Source organism: Monodelphis domestica, chromosome 2 (genome assembly GCF_027887165.1).
Source record: "Monodelphis domestica isolate mMonDom1 chromosome 2, mMonDom1.pri, whole genome shotgun sequence".
Lineage (NCBI taxonomy): Eukaryota > Metazoa > Chordata > Mammalia > Didelphimorphia > Didelphidae > Monodelphis > Monodelphis domestica.
The window spans coordinates 68,753,139-68,767,919 of NC_077228.1; the positions used below are offsets into that span (position 1 = coordinate 68,753,139).

At 35.0% G+C, this 14,781-nt stretch overlaps 1 protein-coding gene across 1 annotated transcript in view; it reads left to right on the plus strand.

Annotated features, from left to right (window-relative positions):
* Positions 1 to 14,781, plus strand: part of KLHL20 (kelch like family member 20) — an 81,988-nt gene that overhangs the window by 1,592 nt on the left and 65,615 nt on the right. Inside the window, exon 2 of the mRNA XM_007480796.3 lies at positions 1,720 to 1,785. Coding sequence (XP_007480858.2) covers positions 1,763 to 1,785 — 23 coding nt within the window. The 5' untranslated portion in view covers positions 1,720 to 1,762. The remainder of the gene's footprint in view (positions 1 to 1,719; positions 1,786 to 14,781) is intronic.

Here is a 14,781-nt window from a genome sequence, read left to right on the forward strand (position 1 = left end):
AGTGGATGGAAAACATGCTTCATAACTAGGAAAACCTGGGCTCAACCCCCAGACTTTGAACAAATCATTTAAGCCCCTCAGTGCTCTAGGCAACTCTTTAAGATTAGAAGTTACATAGACCACTAGCTAACATTGAGGGAAACTATTCACTTGAGAATTCTCCACCAAAAAATTCACAGAACAGTCACTATCCTTATTCTTTTATGTATAACATGTTGTCTCCCCCTCCCCCCCAAAATTAAGTTTCCACCATCTATTAGGCTACTATACCACCATAAACCACATTTTTTTAACAGAATTTGAGTCTCCCATTATTGGAGCAAGACCCTACTACAGACTTGGGTGTGTTTCTCCCAGCTTTCTACAAAGTATATGTTGGAAAATGATTTTGAATTCTCTTTCTGACCATTCTAGCTATGTGGCCAAATGCAAGTCACTTGACCTGGGAGCTCCAGTATCCTCATCTGTAAAAGAGGGGCTATCCCACTTGCAAGATTGATCTCAGGAAATTTTTGTTTAAGGGTTAAATGCATGCCAGCTGTTATTATAGTTTGTAAATTTACTTTAAAATGCAGTGATTGCTAGAAATCATCATTGCTGTACTAAGAACAAGTCAGTGAAAAGTGTCTAAGAACAAACTGAAGCACAAAATTAGTGATTGGAGAATAAACTTGCACCCAGATAAATTATCTGCCAGTGTCCTAAAGAACTTGTAAATACCAAAGTAACCTTGTTCTATTCTTGATTGTGTATGCTTCTTTCAAAGACCCCAGACTTTCATTTCAGTCTTTGTATCCCCATCAATTAGCATATAGTACTGGCTTTTAATAAATGCTTCTTGATTTGTTGGTTGTTGAAAACTCACATATAAGAAAAAGGTTGGGTTTTTTTTAATGTTTTGTTTGTCCTTCGTCTAAGGTCCATGACTATGGACCTCAGAAGTGGGAGGACTTTGTAAATGTGCACAAATTTGTGATCCATGTGTGCTATGTTGTGTATTGAAAGGCAATTTTTTTCTTTGTATTCTATTTATAATAGTGCATATTCACTGCCTTTAGATCAGATGTTAAACAAGGAGAGCCTTTTCTGTTCAACCTCTCATTGTAAGTAAAACTGAGTTCCAGGCAGTGCCATGCACTCTGTAGATATTCACTAAAAATTAAGTGACAATGATATAAAAAAATTAAAGTCAATAGTCTGGTGGCCTAGCTAATGTCCCATTTCTCTTTAAGATAATGAAATAATGGATTGTCTACTTTGTCAAGAGTTCTAGTTGGTATTAAAGTTAATTGTTTTTTTTTAATTTAACCTATAGAAACTTGAGTGTTGTCTTTGAATTATATTTTTGTCATTGCTCAGTAGTGTCCTACTCTTTGTGACTCCTTTTGGGATTTATCAGCAAATATTCTGGAATGATTTGCCATTTCCTTCTCCAGCTCATTTTACAGATGAGGAGAGTAAGGCCAACAGGATTAAGTAACTTGCCCAAGATCACACAGCTAGTAAGTGTCTATGAGGTCAGTTTCAAACACAGGAAGATAAATCTTCATCATTTTAGGCTCAATGGTCTTCCTACTGCTCTACCTAGCTGTCTTCTTTGAATTGAAGAATACCATAATTTTTAAAATCTGTATTCCATGAACATAAAGAATGCATTTATTCTTTAAATAATAACTTTTCTTAAAAGTTGATGCTTTTCTGGTTTGTTTGTTCTTTTAGATTGAGCTTTAAAATTTGGAGAGAAGGATTCTCTTCATGGTGCATGGACGGAAAGCCAATGCGCAGGTAGGCATTTAAGAAGACATAATTTTGATGGTAAAGTTCATTATGTAAAAATGAATTTTGCTTTTTAAAAACAGACTAATAAAATTATTACAAATTAATATTAGGAAGTCAGTTGTTTATAGAATAAGATTATAGTAATATATTTTTGTTCCATATCTGTGATCTTGTCTGCATAGGGTTTTGTGTGGAAACTCCCTCTACCATTACATATCAGCAAGTTTTTTTTAACTTACAGTCTCAGAAAGTTGCTTGATGGTAGTAAGCCATGCCCAATAGTCACAAACCATGTTTTCAATGTAACATTTTAACTCCTCAATTTAATTTTGCATAGCAGTTATTTCTTTTTGTATAGAAGTTATTGCAACATGTGTGTGGTATGTAATCAGTAACCACATTATAGTATTGTATAGGGTTAAAAAAGACTTAAATTCTCAAAAGAAAATTCTCAAAAAAAAGAAAGGGTTTTTTTGTGTGTGTTTTTGTTTCCTTATTTTGACTGATGACTGTCATTCATTTTTTGTTATGGAATGTGTTTCTAATCTGATTCTGATTTTGTTAGCTCCTAATTTTTTGGAATTTGTTATGTTAATTAAACAAGCTATTAAGAAAATTTATATTTCAAGTCAGTCTTTTCAAGGTTTAAGAAAGGTATTAGACATAACTTGAACTATTGGAAAAGAAATCATTTCAATTAAAAATTTGACAACTTGAAACTTCTTGGAATCTAATACAATTTTCCCCTCTTCTCTTTTTCCAATGTTGCTCCTTTCAAATGACATTGGAATCCTTATTGAAACTGAGTCAATACAATTGTCCTTTTTTCATTAGGTTTCAGCAAAAACTTAAAATCTTCATTTCTTAAATTATCTTCTTAGTGTTTCATGTTGTGTTCTAGGCATTTCTTAACTTCAAATCATAAATGATGCAATTCTGTCTGACCATTTTAAGAGAAGAAACATTTTATGTCTGGTTCCAGGAATAAGAACCAGAATGCAAAGGTTGTTTCCATCTACATAATTAATTTTTTGGGTGACCTTAAGTAACTTGCCACCTCTGCCTCAGTTTATTCCCATTAGCTTGGCTCACTGAGATGTTAGGATTTAATGAATTCTTTTGAATGCATTGATGAAAAGGTGCTATACATGTGACAATTGCTGTTATCTTATTTTTATCTTATCCTTTAATATAAATAATGATTGACATCAGAGTACATGGAGAAATAAACAACAGTTAGAAATTGCTTCATCACACCAGCTTTTAACTCAATTGCTACTTATCCTTAGCTGCCAGAAATGCCATCTCTTATATAATTCATTAACCAAAAAAAGGCTTTATTATTTATTTCTTATAGAAGGAAGTGCAGATTGGTGGGATTCATTAATCATTTCTGAATGAAATATGTCCTTATTAACCTCTCATTCCAACTACTCTACATTTTTTAAAACTGAATTGAATATGAAAATCATTAACCAGTTTTCCACAATAGCGAAGGGAATTTTAGGGCAGGTGTCAATTACTAGTTCTTTCCTTGTCACTACCACTTATCCAGAGACATTCCTGTCTGTTGGTCTCCACTTTGACTTGGACCATTAATTTGCATCTTGTAGTTATTTATAAAAGGATTTTTTCTCTATACTTAGGATTAGGTTCCTAGTGAACCAAATTATAATTAGAGAAGAGTTCTTCCTCCACATTCTCAGTGACAGTGTAATAAGGTAAGATACTCCAGTTAAGATTTCAACAGTAGGGTATTGTGGAAAGAGTATAGGGTTTGGAGTTAGAGTCCCGATTCAAACATCAACATCGCTACTTACTATTTATGTTAACTTAGATAAGTCACTTGTTTAAACCTTAATTTCCTCATCTATAAAATAAGTTACATTAGTTGAAAAGGACTCTCCAAGTCTAAAAACAGTCTTTGATGCCTTAATGAAGCATTTGAATACACTATCTTCTATTCTATAATCCCTTGTTCATTTGTCCTTTTATTGATCTTGCCTTACCAAAATTCAACCCTGAAATATTTCCACCATCTACTTTCTTCATTCCTTCTCACAAGTTGCTAGGCAGAACTGGTAGGAATTATAAAGCTACTCGCTGGGTCCAACAAATTTTTATTAACTAATCTCAATTGACTAATCTTCACTGCAGTAATACAATCCTACTACTCCTTAATTGGTTCTCTATTCCACTCACTCCAACAGCAATTTCTGACCTTTTATTGTCTCCTCAAGCCCTTCTTATCATTCTTTCTCCCTACACTCTTGCCTTTTCATCAAAAGCATAGAAGCCATTTACCAAGACCAGGCCATTTGCTGAGAGCTCCCTGTTTTACTTATCTCTTTATCCCATATATCTCTAACCCTCCACTGTTTTTTTCTCCTTCCTGTCTCTGATGATTTGTGGACCCAATCTGTTTGCCAGGCCAGACACTCTGCAAATACCTTTGATCCCCATACTCTCTTCAGCAAATTGCCCCAACTTTCACGCACACACTTATTAATCTTCATTCTCTCTCAGTCCATTGGCTGCTTGTCTTCCATTTACAAATATACTCATCTTCCCCATAATTCTCTTCATTCTGACTTCTAACTTCATCATCCAGCTAAAACTACTCTCTCCAAAGTTACTAACAATCTTCTGATTGTTCAATCTAATGACTTTTCACAATCCTTATCCTTTTTGACCTTTCTGTTGTGTAACATTGTTGACTACCCTCCTCTCCTTCATTATTTTCTTCTTCCTTACCTTTTGTGGCATTGAACTCTTTTGTCACAACAGTAAATGGAGTATCTCCTAAGACACTGTCTTGGCTTTCTTTCTTCTCTTTCCTCTCAATCCTTCCTCACTTGGTGCAAAAGAACAGAAATAATAAATGCAACCTTTTCAGATCACAATGCAATGAAAATAATAATTAGTAAAGATACATGGAAAGGCAAATCAAAAATTAATTGGAAATTAAATAATTCAGTTCTCCAAAATCAGTTCGTTAAGGAACAAATCATAGAAACAATCATTTCATTGAAGAAAATGACAATGATGAGACATCCTTTCAAAATCTATGGGATGCAGCCAAAGCAGTAGTCATAATCAGGGGAAAATTTATATCCTTGAGTTCATATATTAACAAATTAGGGAGGGCAGAGGTCAATGAATTGGGCATGCAAATTAAAAAACCAGAAAGTGAACAAATTAAAAGTCCTCAGATGAAAATAAAGATCAAAGGAGAAATTAATACAATTTAAAGTCAAAGAACTATTGATTTAATAAATAAGACTAGTAGCTGGTACTTTGAAAAAACAAACAAAATAGACAAAGTACTGGTGAATCTAATTTTAAAAAGGAAAGAAGAAAAGCAAATTAACAGTATCAAAGATGAAAAGGGAGACCTCACCTCTAATGAAGAGAAAAATAAGACAATCATTAAAAACTATTATGCCCAGTCATATGGCAATAAATATGGCAATCTAGGTGATATGGATGAATATTTACAAAAATATAAATTAACTAGATTAACAGAAGAAATAGAATACCTAAATAACCCCATATCAGAAAAAGAAATTGAACAAGCCATCAAAGAACTCCCTAAAAAAAATTCCCCAGGACCAGATGGATTCACAAATGAATTATATCAAACATTTAAAGAACAACTAAGAGCAATATTATACAAACTTTTTGACATAATAAGCAAAGGAGGAGTTCTACCAAATTCCTTTTATGACAGAAAATGGTACTGATACCAAAGCCAGGCAGGCCAAAAACAGAGAAAGAAAACTACAGACCAATCTCCTTAATGAACATATATGCAAAAATCTTAAATAGAATACTAGCAAAAAGACTCCAGCAAGTGATCACGAGGGTTAATTCATTATGATCAGGTGGGATTTATACTAGGAATTCAAGGATGGTTCAGTATTAGGAAAACCATCCACATAATTTACCACATCAAAAAGCAAACCAACAAAAATCACATGATTATTATGATATTCAATAAAAGGCCTCTGATTAAATACAACACTCATTCCTATTTAAAACACCAGAAAGCATAGGAATAGAAGGGCCTTTCCTAAAAATAATAAACAGTATATATCTAAAACCATCAGCCAACGTCATCTGCAATGGGGATAAACTAGAAGCTCTCCTAATAAGATCAGGAGTGAAACAAGGATGCCCATTATCATCTCTATTATTTAACATTGTACTAGAAATACTAGCTGTAGCAATTAGTGAAGAAAAAGAAATTGAAGGTTTTAAAATAGGCAATGAGGAGACCAAGCTATCACTCTTTGCAGATGATATGATGGTCTTCTTAAAAGAGTCCTAGTGGAAATAATCAACAACTTTAGCAAAGTTGTAGGATACAAAATAAACCCACACAAGTCATCAGCATTTCTATATATTTCCAACACATCTCAGCAGCAAGAACTAGAAAGAGAAATTCCATTTAAAATTTAAAATCACCCTAGACAATATAAAATACTTAGGAATCTATCTGCCAAGACAAACACAGGAACTATATGAACAAAACTACAAAACACTTTCCACACAATTAAAGCTAGGTCTAAATAATTGGGAAAGCATTCATTGTTCATGGATAGGATGAGCTAATATAATAAAAATGACAATCCTGCCCAAACTAATTTACTTATTTAGTGCCATGTCCATTGAACTACCAAAAACCTTTTTTTTTTAATTAGGGGGGAAAAAAACATAACAGAGTTCATTTGGAAGAACAAAAGATCAAGAGTATCCAGGAAAATAATGGGAAAAAATGCAAAGGAAGGGGCCTTGCAGTCCCAGATCTCAAACTATACTATAAAGCAGTGGTCATCAAAACAATTTGGTACTAGCTAAGAGACAGAAAGGAGGATCAATGGAATAGACTTGGGGTAAGTGACTTCAGCAAGACCGTCTATGATAAGCCCAAAGATCCCAGCTTTGGGGATAAAAATCCACTATTTGATTAAAACTGCTGGGAAAATCGGATGACAGTCTGGGAGAGATTAGGCTTGGATCAACATCTCATCCCCTACACCAGGGTAAACTCAGAATGGGTGAATGACTTGAATATAAAGAAGGAAACTATAAGTAAATTAGATGAACATAGAATAGTGTACATGTCAGATCTTTGGGGAAGGAAAGATTTTACGACCAAGCAAGAGTTAGAAAAAATTACAAAATGTAAAATAAATATTTTTGATTACATTACATTAAAAAGGTTTTGTACAAACAAAACCAATGCAACCAAAATTAGAAGGGAAGCAACAAATTGGGGGGAAATCTTCATAACAAAAACCTCTGACATGGTATAATTATTCAAATTTATAAAGAGCTAAATCAATTGTACAAAAAATCAAGCCATTCTCCAATTGATAAATGGGCAAGGGACATGAATAGGCAATTTTCAGATAAAGAAATCAAAACTATTAATAAGTACATGAAAAAATGTTCTAAATCTCTTATAATCAGAGATGCAAATCAAAACAACTCTAAGGTATTACCTCATAATTAACACATTGGCTAACATGATAGCAAAGGAAAGTAATGAATGCTGGACGGGATGTAGCAAAGTTGGGACATTAATTCATTGCTGGTGAAGTTGTGAATTGATCCAACCATTCTGGAGGGCAATTTGGAACTATGCCCAAAGGGCACTGAAAGACTGCCCTTTGATCCAACCATGGCACTGCTGGTTTATACCCTAAAGAGATAATAAGGAGAAAGACTTGTACAAGAATATTCATAGCTGTGCTCTTTGTGGTGGCAAAAAATTGGAAAATGAGGGAGTGCCCTGCAATTGGGGAATGACTGAACAAATTGTGGTATATGTTGGTGATGGAATACTATTGTGCTCAAAAGAATAATAGACTGGAGGAATTCCATGTGACTGGAACGACCTCCAGGAGTTGATGCAAAGTGAGAGGAACAGAACCAGGAGAACAAATGTAATGGACTTCTCCATTATTGGCAATGCCATGATCCTGAACAACTCGGAGGGACCTAAGAGAAAGAACACTATCCACATTCAGAGGAAAAACTGGGAATAGAAACACAGAAGAAGAAAAAAACTACTTGATTACATGTGTGGAAGGGGATATGATTGGGCATGTAGACTATAAATGATTATCCTAGTGCAAACATCAATAGCAAGGCAATAGATTCCAATCAAGAACACATGTAAAACCCAGTGGAATTCCCCGTAGGCCATGGGAAGGGGGTGTGGGGAGGGGAGGTAAAGAATATGATTCTTTTAACCAAGGAATAATATTCTAAATTGACTAATTATATAACAGTTTTAAAAAATGAAAACAGTACAGCAGCATTGTCTTCCCAACATTTTGTTAATCTCAACCCCCTTCCCCTCCCCCAGTCACATTTTTTTGGCATAATCTCTTAATTTGGTGGCCAAGAGAAAGGAAAGACAATGTCAACAAGTATATATAAGAAGGAGTAGGGGAGGGGGAAATAATGTTTAGGATATATTATAATTCAAATTACAAACTTCCCACAGTTTGTTCTCTTGACTCCATTGGCCCACATTATTCCCCTTGTACTAAAAATGTTATATGACAATGGGGAGAACAGAACATTGAATTTAAAATCAAAATACCTTAGTTTGATTTCTGACTAGTATATATCCCTTAAATTTTCTGAGCCTTATTTTTTTCATTTCTAAAATTGGCATAATAGGCCTCCTTTATTTTTCTCACAATGTTGAGAAGATAAAATGAGACAATATATGAGGAAATTGCTTTATAAACTAAAGCAACATACAAATCATGTACTTTCTTTTTTCTTGATGTTGTGAGCAGATTTTTTGGTCTTTAAAATTTTTTTCTAGTTTGTAGATCCCAAAATTTGTTTTAACCAATCATAGCACAATTGCAAAAATGTTAGATTGTCTTAACTTTTTTTAACAATAAATTTTGGTGTATCTTTTAGATTGAGCCTAAAAGTATTAGCTTATTAGTAATATTTGATTAATTCAGAGCACCAATGTGGTTTATATTGAATGAGGGGCACATAACTCCATGTTAATAGTTTCTTGTGACTCAGAAAAAATACAATTTCATTCAAGACACAGAAGTAAACTGTCATCATTTAACTTACTGCACTCATGAAGTTTCCGAACTAAAAGAAATTTAGATACTTTAATTAGACCCTTCATTTTATAGAGATAACTGTGCAGAGAAAGAAATAAGGGATTTGCCTAAGGTCATGTTTGATGAATAGAATCAGGACTTGAATTCATGCCTGTTGGTTTATAGGCTGGAGTTTTTCCTTTTCTTTCATATTAGTTGTCCAGTTTTGTTCTGTGTAGTATTATCTGAATCCTAAAAGACCAACCTTGAAGTTATAGTCGCATGGGCTTCCCTTTAGCTGTTATCCTAGATTCTCCTAGTTCAAAAATATTCCTAATATAAGAAGTGACCTTTCAGCTCATATAAGGTACTTTTATATATACAGTCAATCCTCAACTTTCATGGAGTTAATTTCCTAAAAAATGATGAAAATCAAAAATACAAATGTTAATATATTGACTTTGTTGGAAATCAGGGGTTTCCATGACCACTAAAAACTTAATTTTTTTTCTAGAGATTGCTGAATATATTTGTATGCATACAATTCTTTATAATAAAACATTAATTCTGATAATATGCACTTTTCCCAACATAATAACTATGAAATAACCCATAAAATGTAGGAGAGAGGAGAGGCAGTGCTAAACTGTAAACCTTAAAATTCCTTAGACTTATAAATGTTGGAAATTTCACCATTGGGAAATTTCATACTTGGAAAATTTCTTACTGATAGTCTATTGGAATGGGAACCCCATTGGCATGGGAGGTTCCTCCTCCTCCCTTCTTAAGATTACTTTAGGACAGAAACCTTTTGCTGAACAATGGAAAGGACTTTGACCTATGCTTAAGCATAGAACAGGAATTTCTTTGAGTCATGATTGATTTTAGAATTGATACAATGGAGATACTTGGAATCAATCTCTACCCTACTCAGTCCTAACAGGATTGAGGAAGGGCTGCAGCCTAGATCAAAATTTAATTATTCCAATCTCTACCCTACTCAGGTTAACAGGATTTAGGAAGGGCTGTAGCAAAGGATCAAAGATTTAATTATTTGAAAATATGACCTTCAACAGACATGTGCAAAGCCAGATACCTCTGGGCGGTCCTGGGTTAAGCGAGAGCCTCCATTGACAGGAAAATTGATGGACAGTGATTGGTAGATGTGAGAACTGAGGGGAGGGAACTTGGATGGTTTCCTTAAAGATAGAGGGGTCTGAAGACTCAGGGTGGTGGTTGAGGAGTTGGTCTGAGTGGTTGGAGTGTGCTCTGAGAAGCTTGCTCTGAAGGAAGCTGAAGGTGGGGGCCTTTGAGACTGTTTCTCCATTTTGGTCACGTGAGTAATAGGGACTGATCTCCTTTCTTTGCCTCAGCTATCTAAGGGCTTGGGCCTTTTGGCCCAGCCTAAACAGAGGGGGTATTTAAGCCCTATTCCCTTCTCTCCCCTTTCTCTCTCTCTCTCTCTCTCTCTCTCTCTCTCTCTCTAATTCCTTTCTTCCTCCTGTTTGTAATTAAACTCTATAAAAGGCTGACGGCTGATTTGAGTTTTCATTTAGGAATTACATAGCTGAATTCCTTGGCGACCTTAAATTAATATATATATCAGTCTTTTAAAGTGATTTCCTTGTCACAAAACTGTACAGGGATGAGCAGAAGCAGCAATGTTAAAAACAAAACAAAACCCTGGGGACAACTGGGTGGCTCCATGGATTGAGAGCCAGGCCTAGAGACCAGAGGTTCTAGGTTCAAATGTGACTTCATACACTTCCTAGCTGTGTGACCCTGGGCAAGTCACGTAACCCTCATTGCTTAGCTCGTAATGCTCTTCTACCTTGGAACTAATACATAGTATTGATTCTAAGGCAGAAGTTAAGGTTAAAAATAAAGAAACCTGAGATAAAAAAAGGGCAACTAACCATCTCTAATCTCCCTTTAGGTTCCATATTGAGTCTCTGAAGTCCTCCAACCAAAGATGACTTGATTCACCCAGTGCTATCAGCATCAGGGGAGATAGGATGCTTATTCAGCCCAAGAGCACTGGCAGGGGTGATCACCATCTCATTTACCCACAAACTTAGCCACTTTTCCACAACTCCTTCATTGAGCACTTGAGAAGTTATTTTAGCCCTTTCACCATTCACAAACACTTTTACAAATACTTTCCTCCTTTTTTGCAGATAGAAACTTGTCATATCGTTCCTCTATTTTTTTTTCTCTACTACAAGTAGTCTTAAATGTTTGAGGATGCTAACACAAAAGTGAAAAAGAGGTTACTAATAAAACGTGCAAATGCTTGAAGTTGCAAAAGTTAAACACACAGATGTTGAGCCTTGACCCCAATTCCACTGTCTACCAAACCCTCTACAATTGTATGATTAATTTGAGTTACCCGATTTGTTGAAGATTAATTACATGTCCATTTCAGATTTTCTTAGAGGAGATGCAAAAAGTAATCTAAAGGAAACTAGTCAGAACAAAGAAAGTAGCTCCCTATTTTATAATAATCCCACATGCATGAGTTATGTATATGAAACAGGAAGAGGGATTTTAAATGAATCACAAAATGCTAAAGCATTAGAGATTATCTCCCCTCATTTTCAGCATGAGAAAACTGAGATCTAGGAAAGTAAATGATTTGCCCAAAGTTTCAAACTAACGAGTCCTAGATTATAAGTCTCTTACATCCCAAATCCATTGTTTGTTTTATAATACTACACTGGTTAACCTAATCTCCAGAAAAAGGAAAGCTCCTATAGAATGTTGGTTTATTTTAAAATGTTTAAAAATTATTTAATTGATGAGACTAAATATATTTATAATCTTATTCATAATACTACTCAGTATTTCATAATGAATTAGTAAACTTTAGGTTATTACAAATTCAGGGATCATAAATTCAATTCAGTATCCACTAAATACCTACTTTGTTTAAGCATTGAGTTAAGGGTTCAGATTTCACTGTTGAAACTTTTCCTTAAGATTTTCAAAACTAGTATTTTCCTTTATTCTAAAAGGCTCAGCTTTTATTGTCTGTGGTGGTAGTAAATTTTGACATTATTTCCTTTTTAACCAATTTCAATTCACTTTCCAATTTTTATCAATTTTAAATAGAAACTATACTGTACCAAACAGATAGCATAGAACTGCCTTAATGTAGAATGTAAAAGTGAGCAGGAGAATTATCAAGATTATATTATGTGCCACCTTCTGGTCAATTCTGTCTGTAGTCCATCTTGTACATTGTTGTCAAAATAACTTCACCAAAAAATTGATAATTCTTTTGTAAATATTTCTGCATTTTTCTAGATTCATGGTATTTGGCAGCCAGATGGCTTAGTGAACAGAGTGCTGGGCCTGGAGTCAGGAAGACTTATCTTCCTGAGTTCAAATGGAGCTTCATATACTTAATAGCTATGTGATCCTAGACAAGTCACTTAACCGGGTTTGCTTCATTTCCTTCATTGCTTCATATTATCTATTAGTTATGGAAAAGAAATGGCAAACCACTCCAGTATCTTTGCCAAGAAAATCCCAAATGGGGGGCAGCTGGAAGCTCAGTGGATTGAGAGCCAGGCCTAGAGACGGGAGGTCCTAGGCTCAAATCTGGCCTCAGATACTTCCCAGCTGTATGACCCTGGGCAAGTCACTTGACCCCCATTGCCTAGCCCTTACCACTCTTCTTGGAGTTCCAAGGCAGAAGAGTGATAAGGGCTAGGCAATAGGGGTCAAGTGACTTGCCCAGGGTCACACAGCTGGGAAGTGCCTGAGGCCAGATTTGAACCCAGGACCTCCCGTCTCTAGGCCTGGCTCTCAATCCACTGAGCTACCCAGCTGCCTCTGATCTTACATTTCTTAATTAAAAGTATCATATAACTACTACCAAAATAAGAGAACAGCTCTTCAGATATAGACCAATTACATGTTTCTGTACTTTATATAAAGTATTTACAGCTTATAATACTAGAAAAGTCTATAAACATAAGAAAACTATATTGGCTTGGAGTAAAAGGGATGTGACAGAAAGTCTCAGAGGTATTAAAAAAAAAGCAAACTTATTTGGTAATTACTGAATAAACCTCCTTATAGTACTGTGATAGTTAAACTACCTTTATAGGTTATTGCAAAGACTTTGATTCAGTTCTGCATTTGTGGCTTAGTTGTATACTATAAATATGTAAAATAGGTCTAAGTATAGTGAGAAAAACAACACCAAACCAGAGTTGGTTTGCATTAAAAACAATTTGTAAAATGTGGCATTTTCAAAGACACAGTTTAAGCCCAATGTGGTTTTGCCTAACTTTAAGGCATTCTCTCTCCTAAATAAAAATACATATGGTTTACAAACTAAAGAGTCAAGCCAAAAAATTTTTATTAATCATATGATATACATGGATGACACCAAACTGATTCCACTGAATATGTTTACATTGAATAGTTCCTTCATCTTGAGGTATCTTTCTCCAATGATGACAAAATGTCATGTGGATTTGTAAATGTCTTAATGTATTCCAAGGAAATATAAGAGATGGAAGGCTTTGAATTTCAATCCAGAGGCCAAACTGAACTAGTGGACAGAAGTACTTATAAAATGCCCTGGTCTCCTCCATCTTAGAGCTAAATGTTAAAAGGTTTATTGGCATCCCAAAATCAAAGCTCAGTGAGTAGAACTTAAAGCAAGTAAGCTGATGCCGTACGTGTTAATTATTCTTTTAGAACTATAAAATTAAACAATATCAGATTTGAAAAGTATCTTAGCAAAAGATAAAGACTGGACCTGTGGTTTTCCTAGATGAGAGAACTCCCAGATAAGGAAACTGTACCCATGCAGAACAGCACTTCTGTGACTTGCAAACACCACCAAAAGATAATTATTACATTGTTGCATTTTACCAAAAGCCTATGATACTGATGATGAGACAAGGATATAACAAGATCTGTGGGGGAAGCCAAAGAAAAGGAACAATAGGAGAAATGCTTTTGGATTACTAATCAGTAATAAAATTTGATAACAAGTATATGCCATTGCATTTGTCAAATGTAGCTAAAAAATGGTTTACTTTTGGACAGAGCCTATAAAATAGCTAAGATGAAATCAGAAAGTCCCTCCATGAATTTCATGACCTCAGTCAACAGCACATTGACAGAAAGTTTCATATGTCACAATTTCAAGCCTCTGCTTTTTGCTAGGTTGTGCTAAACATTTGGGGATGCAGATGAAGCAAGTGGAAGCAAATTTTTCTGTAAGTTTGGCTGTGAAAAGTAGGAAGGCAGTAGCCTGAGGAGGGTATGGAAAGGTGTGGGAATTGAGTGGCCCACACTTATTGCATCTTGTGACTCAATTCTGGAGCTTGCTTATTTCCCTTTCCAGTACAATTTCTATCTTCTGAGAAAACTTTGTTGCATTGTTTGAATATGTGTTCCTAGGAAGCTTGACCACTTTTACCTGTTGCTTAGAGACTTAAAAAAAAAAATTAAATCCAGACCTTTTGTCATAGATTAAGGGCCAGGCAGTTGCAGCCAAGTGACCTGCCCAGGGTCACACAGCTAGGAAATGTCTGAGAGCAGATTTTAACTCCAGACCTCCAGTCAATCCACTGAGCCACCTAACTGCCTCTGCTTAGAAATTCTTAACCAAAGACCTAAATTATGGTTATCAGAAATCTGATCAGATCCAAAGACTGTTGCAAGGAGTTTTCTTATAATTATGTATCTTGAGCAACTCATGTTTTATCTGAAAACTGGATTTATACTGGTAAATCATTTACTATTTCAATATTCCTTTTATTGAATACAGACTTTTTCCTCCAATTAGAAATCAGATGACCTAATCTTGTGTCCTAATTTATGTTCTGTTAATTGTTTCAATACATAGTAATCTGTCTCCCCCTGTGTTGGGGGTCCAGTGCCAAGCTGA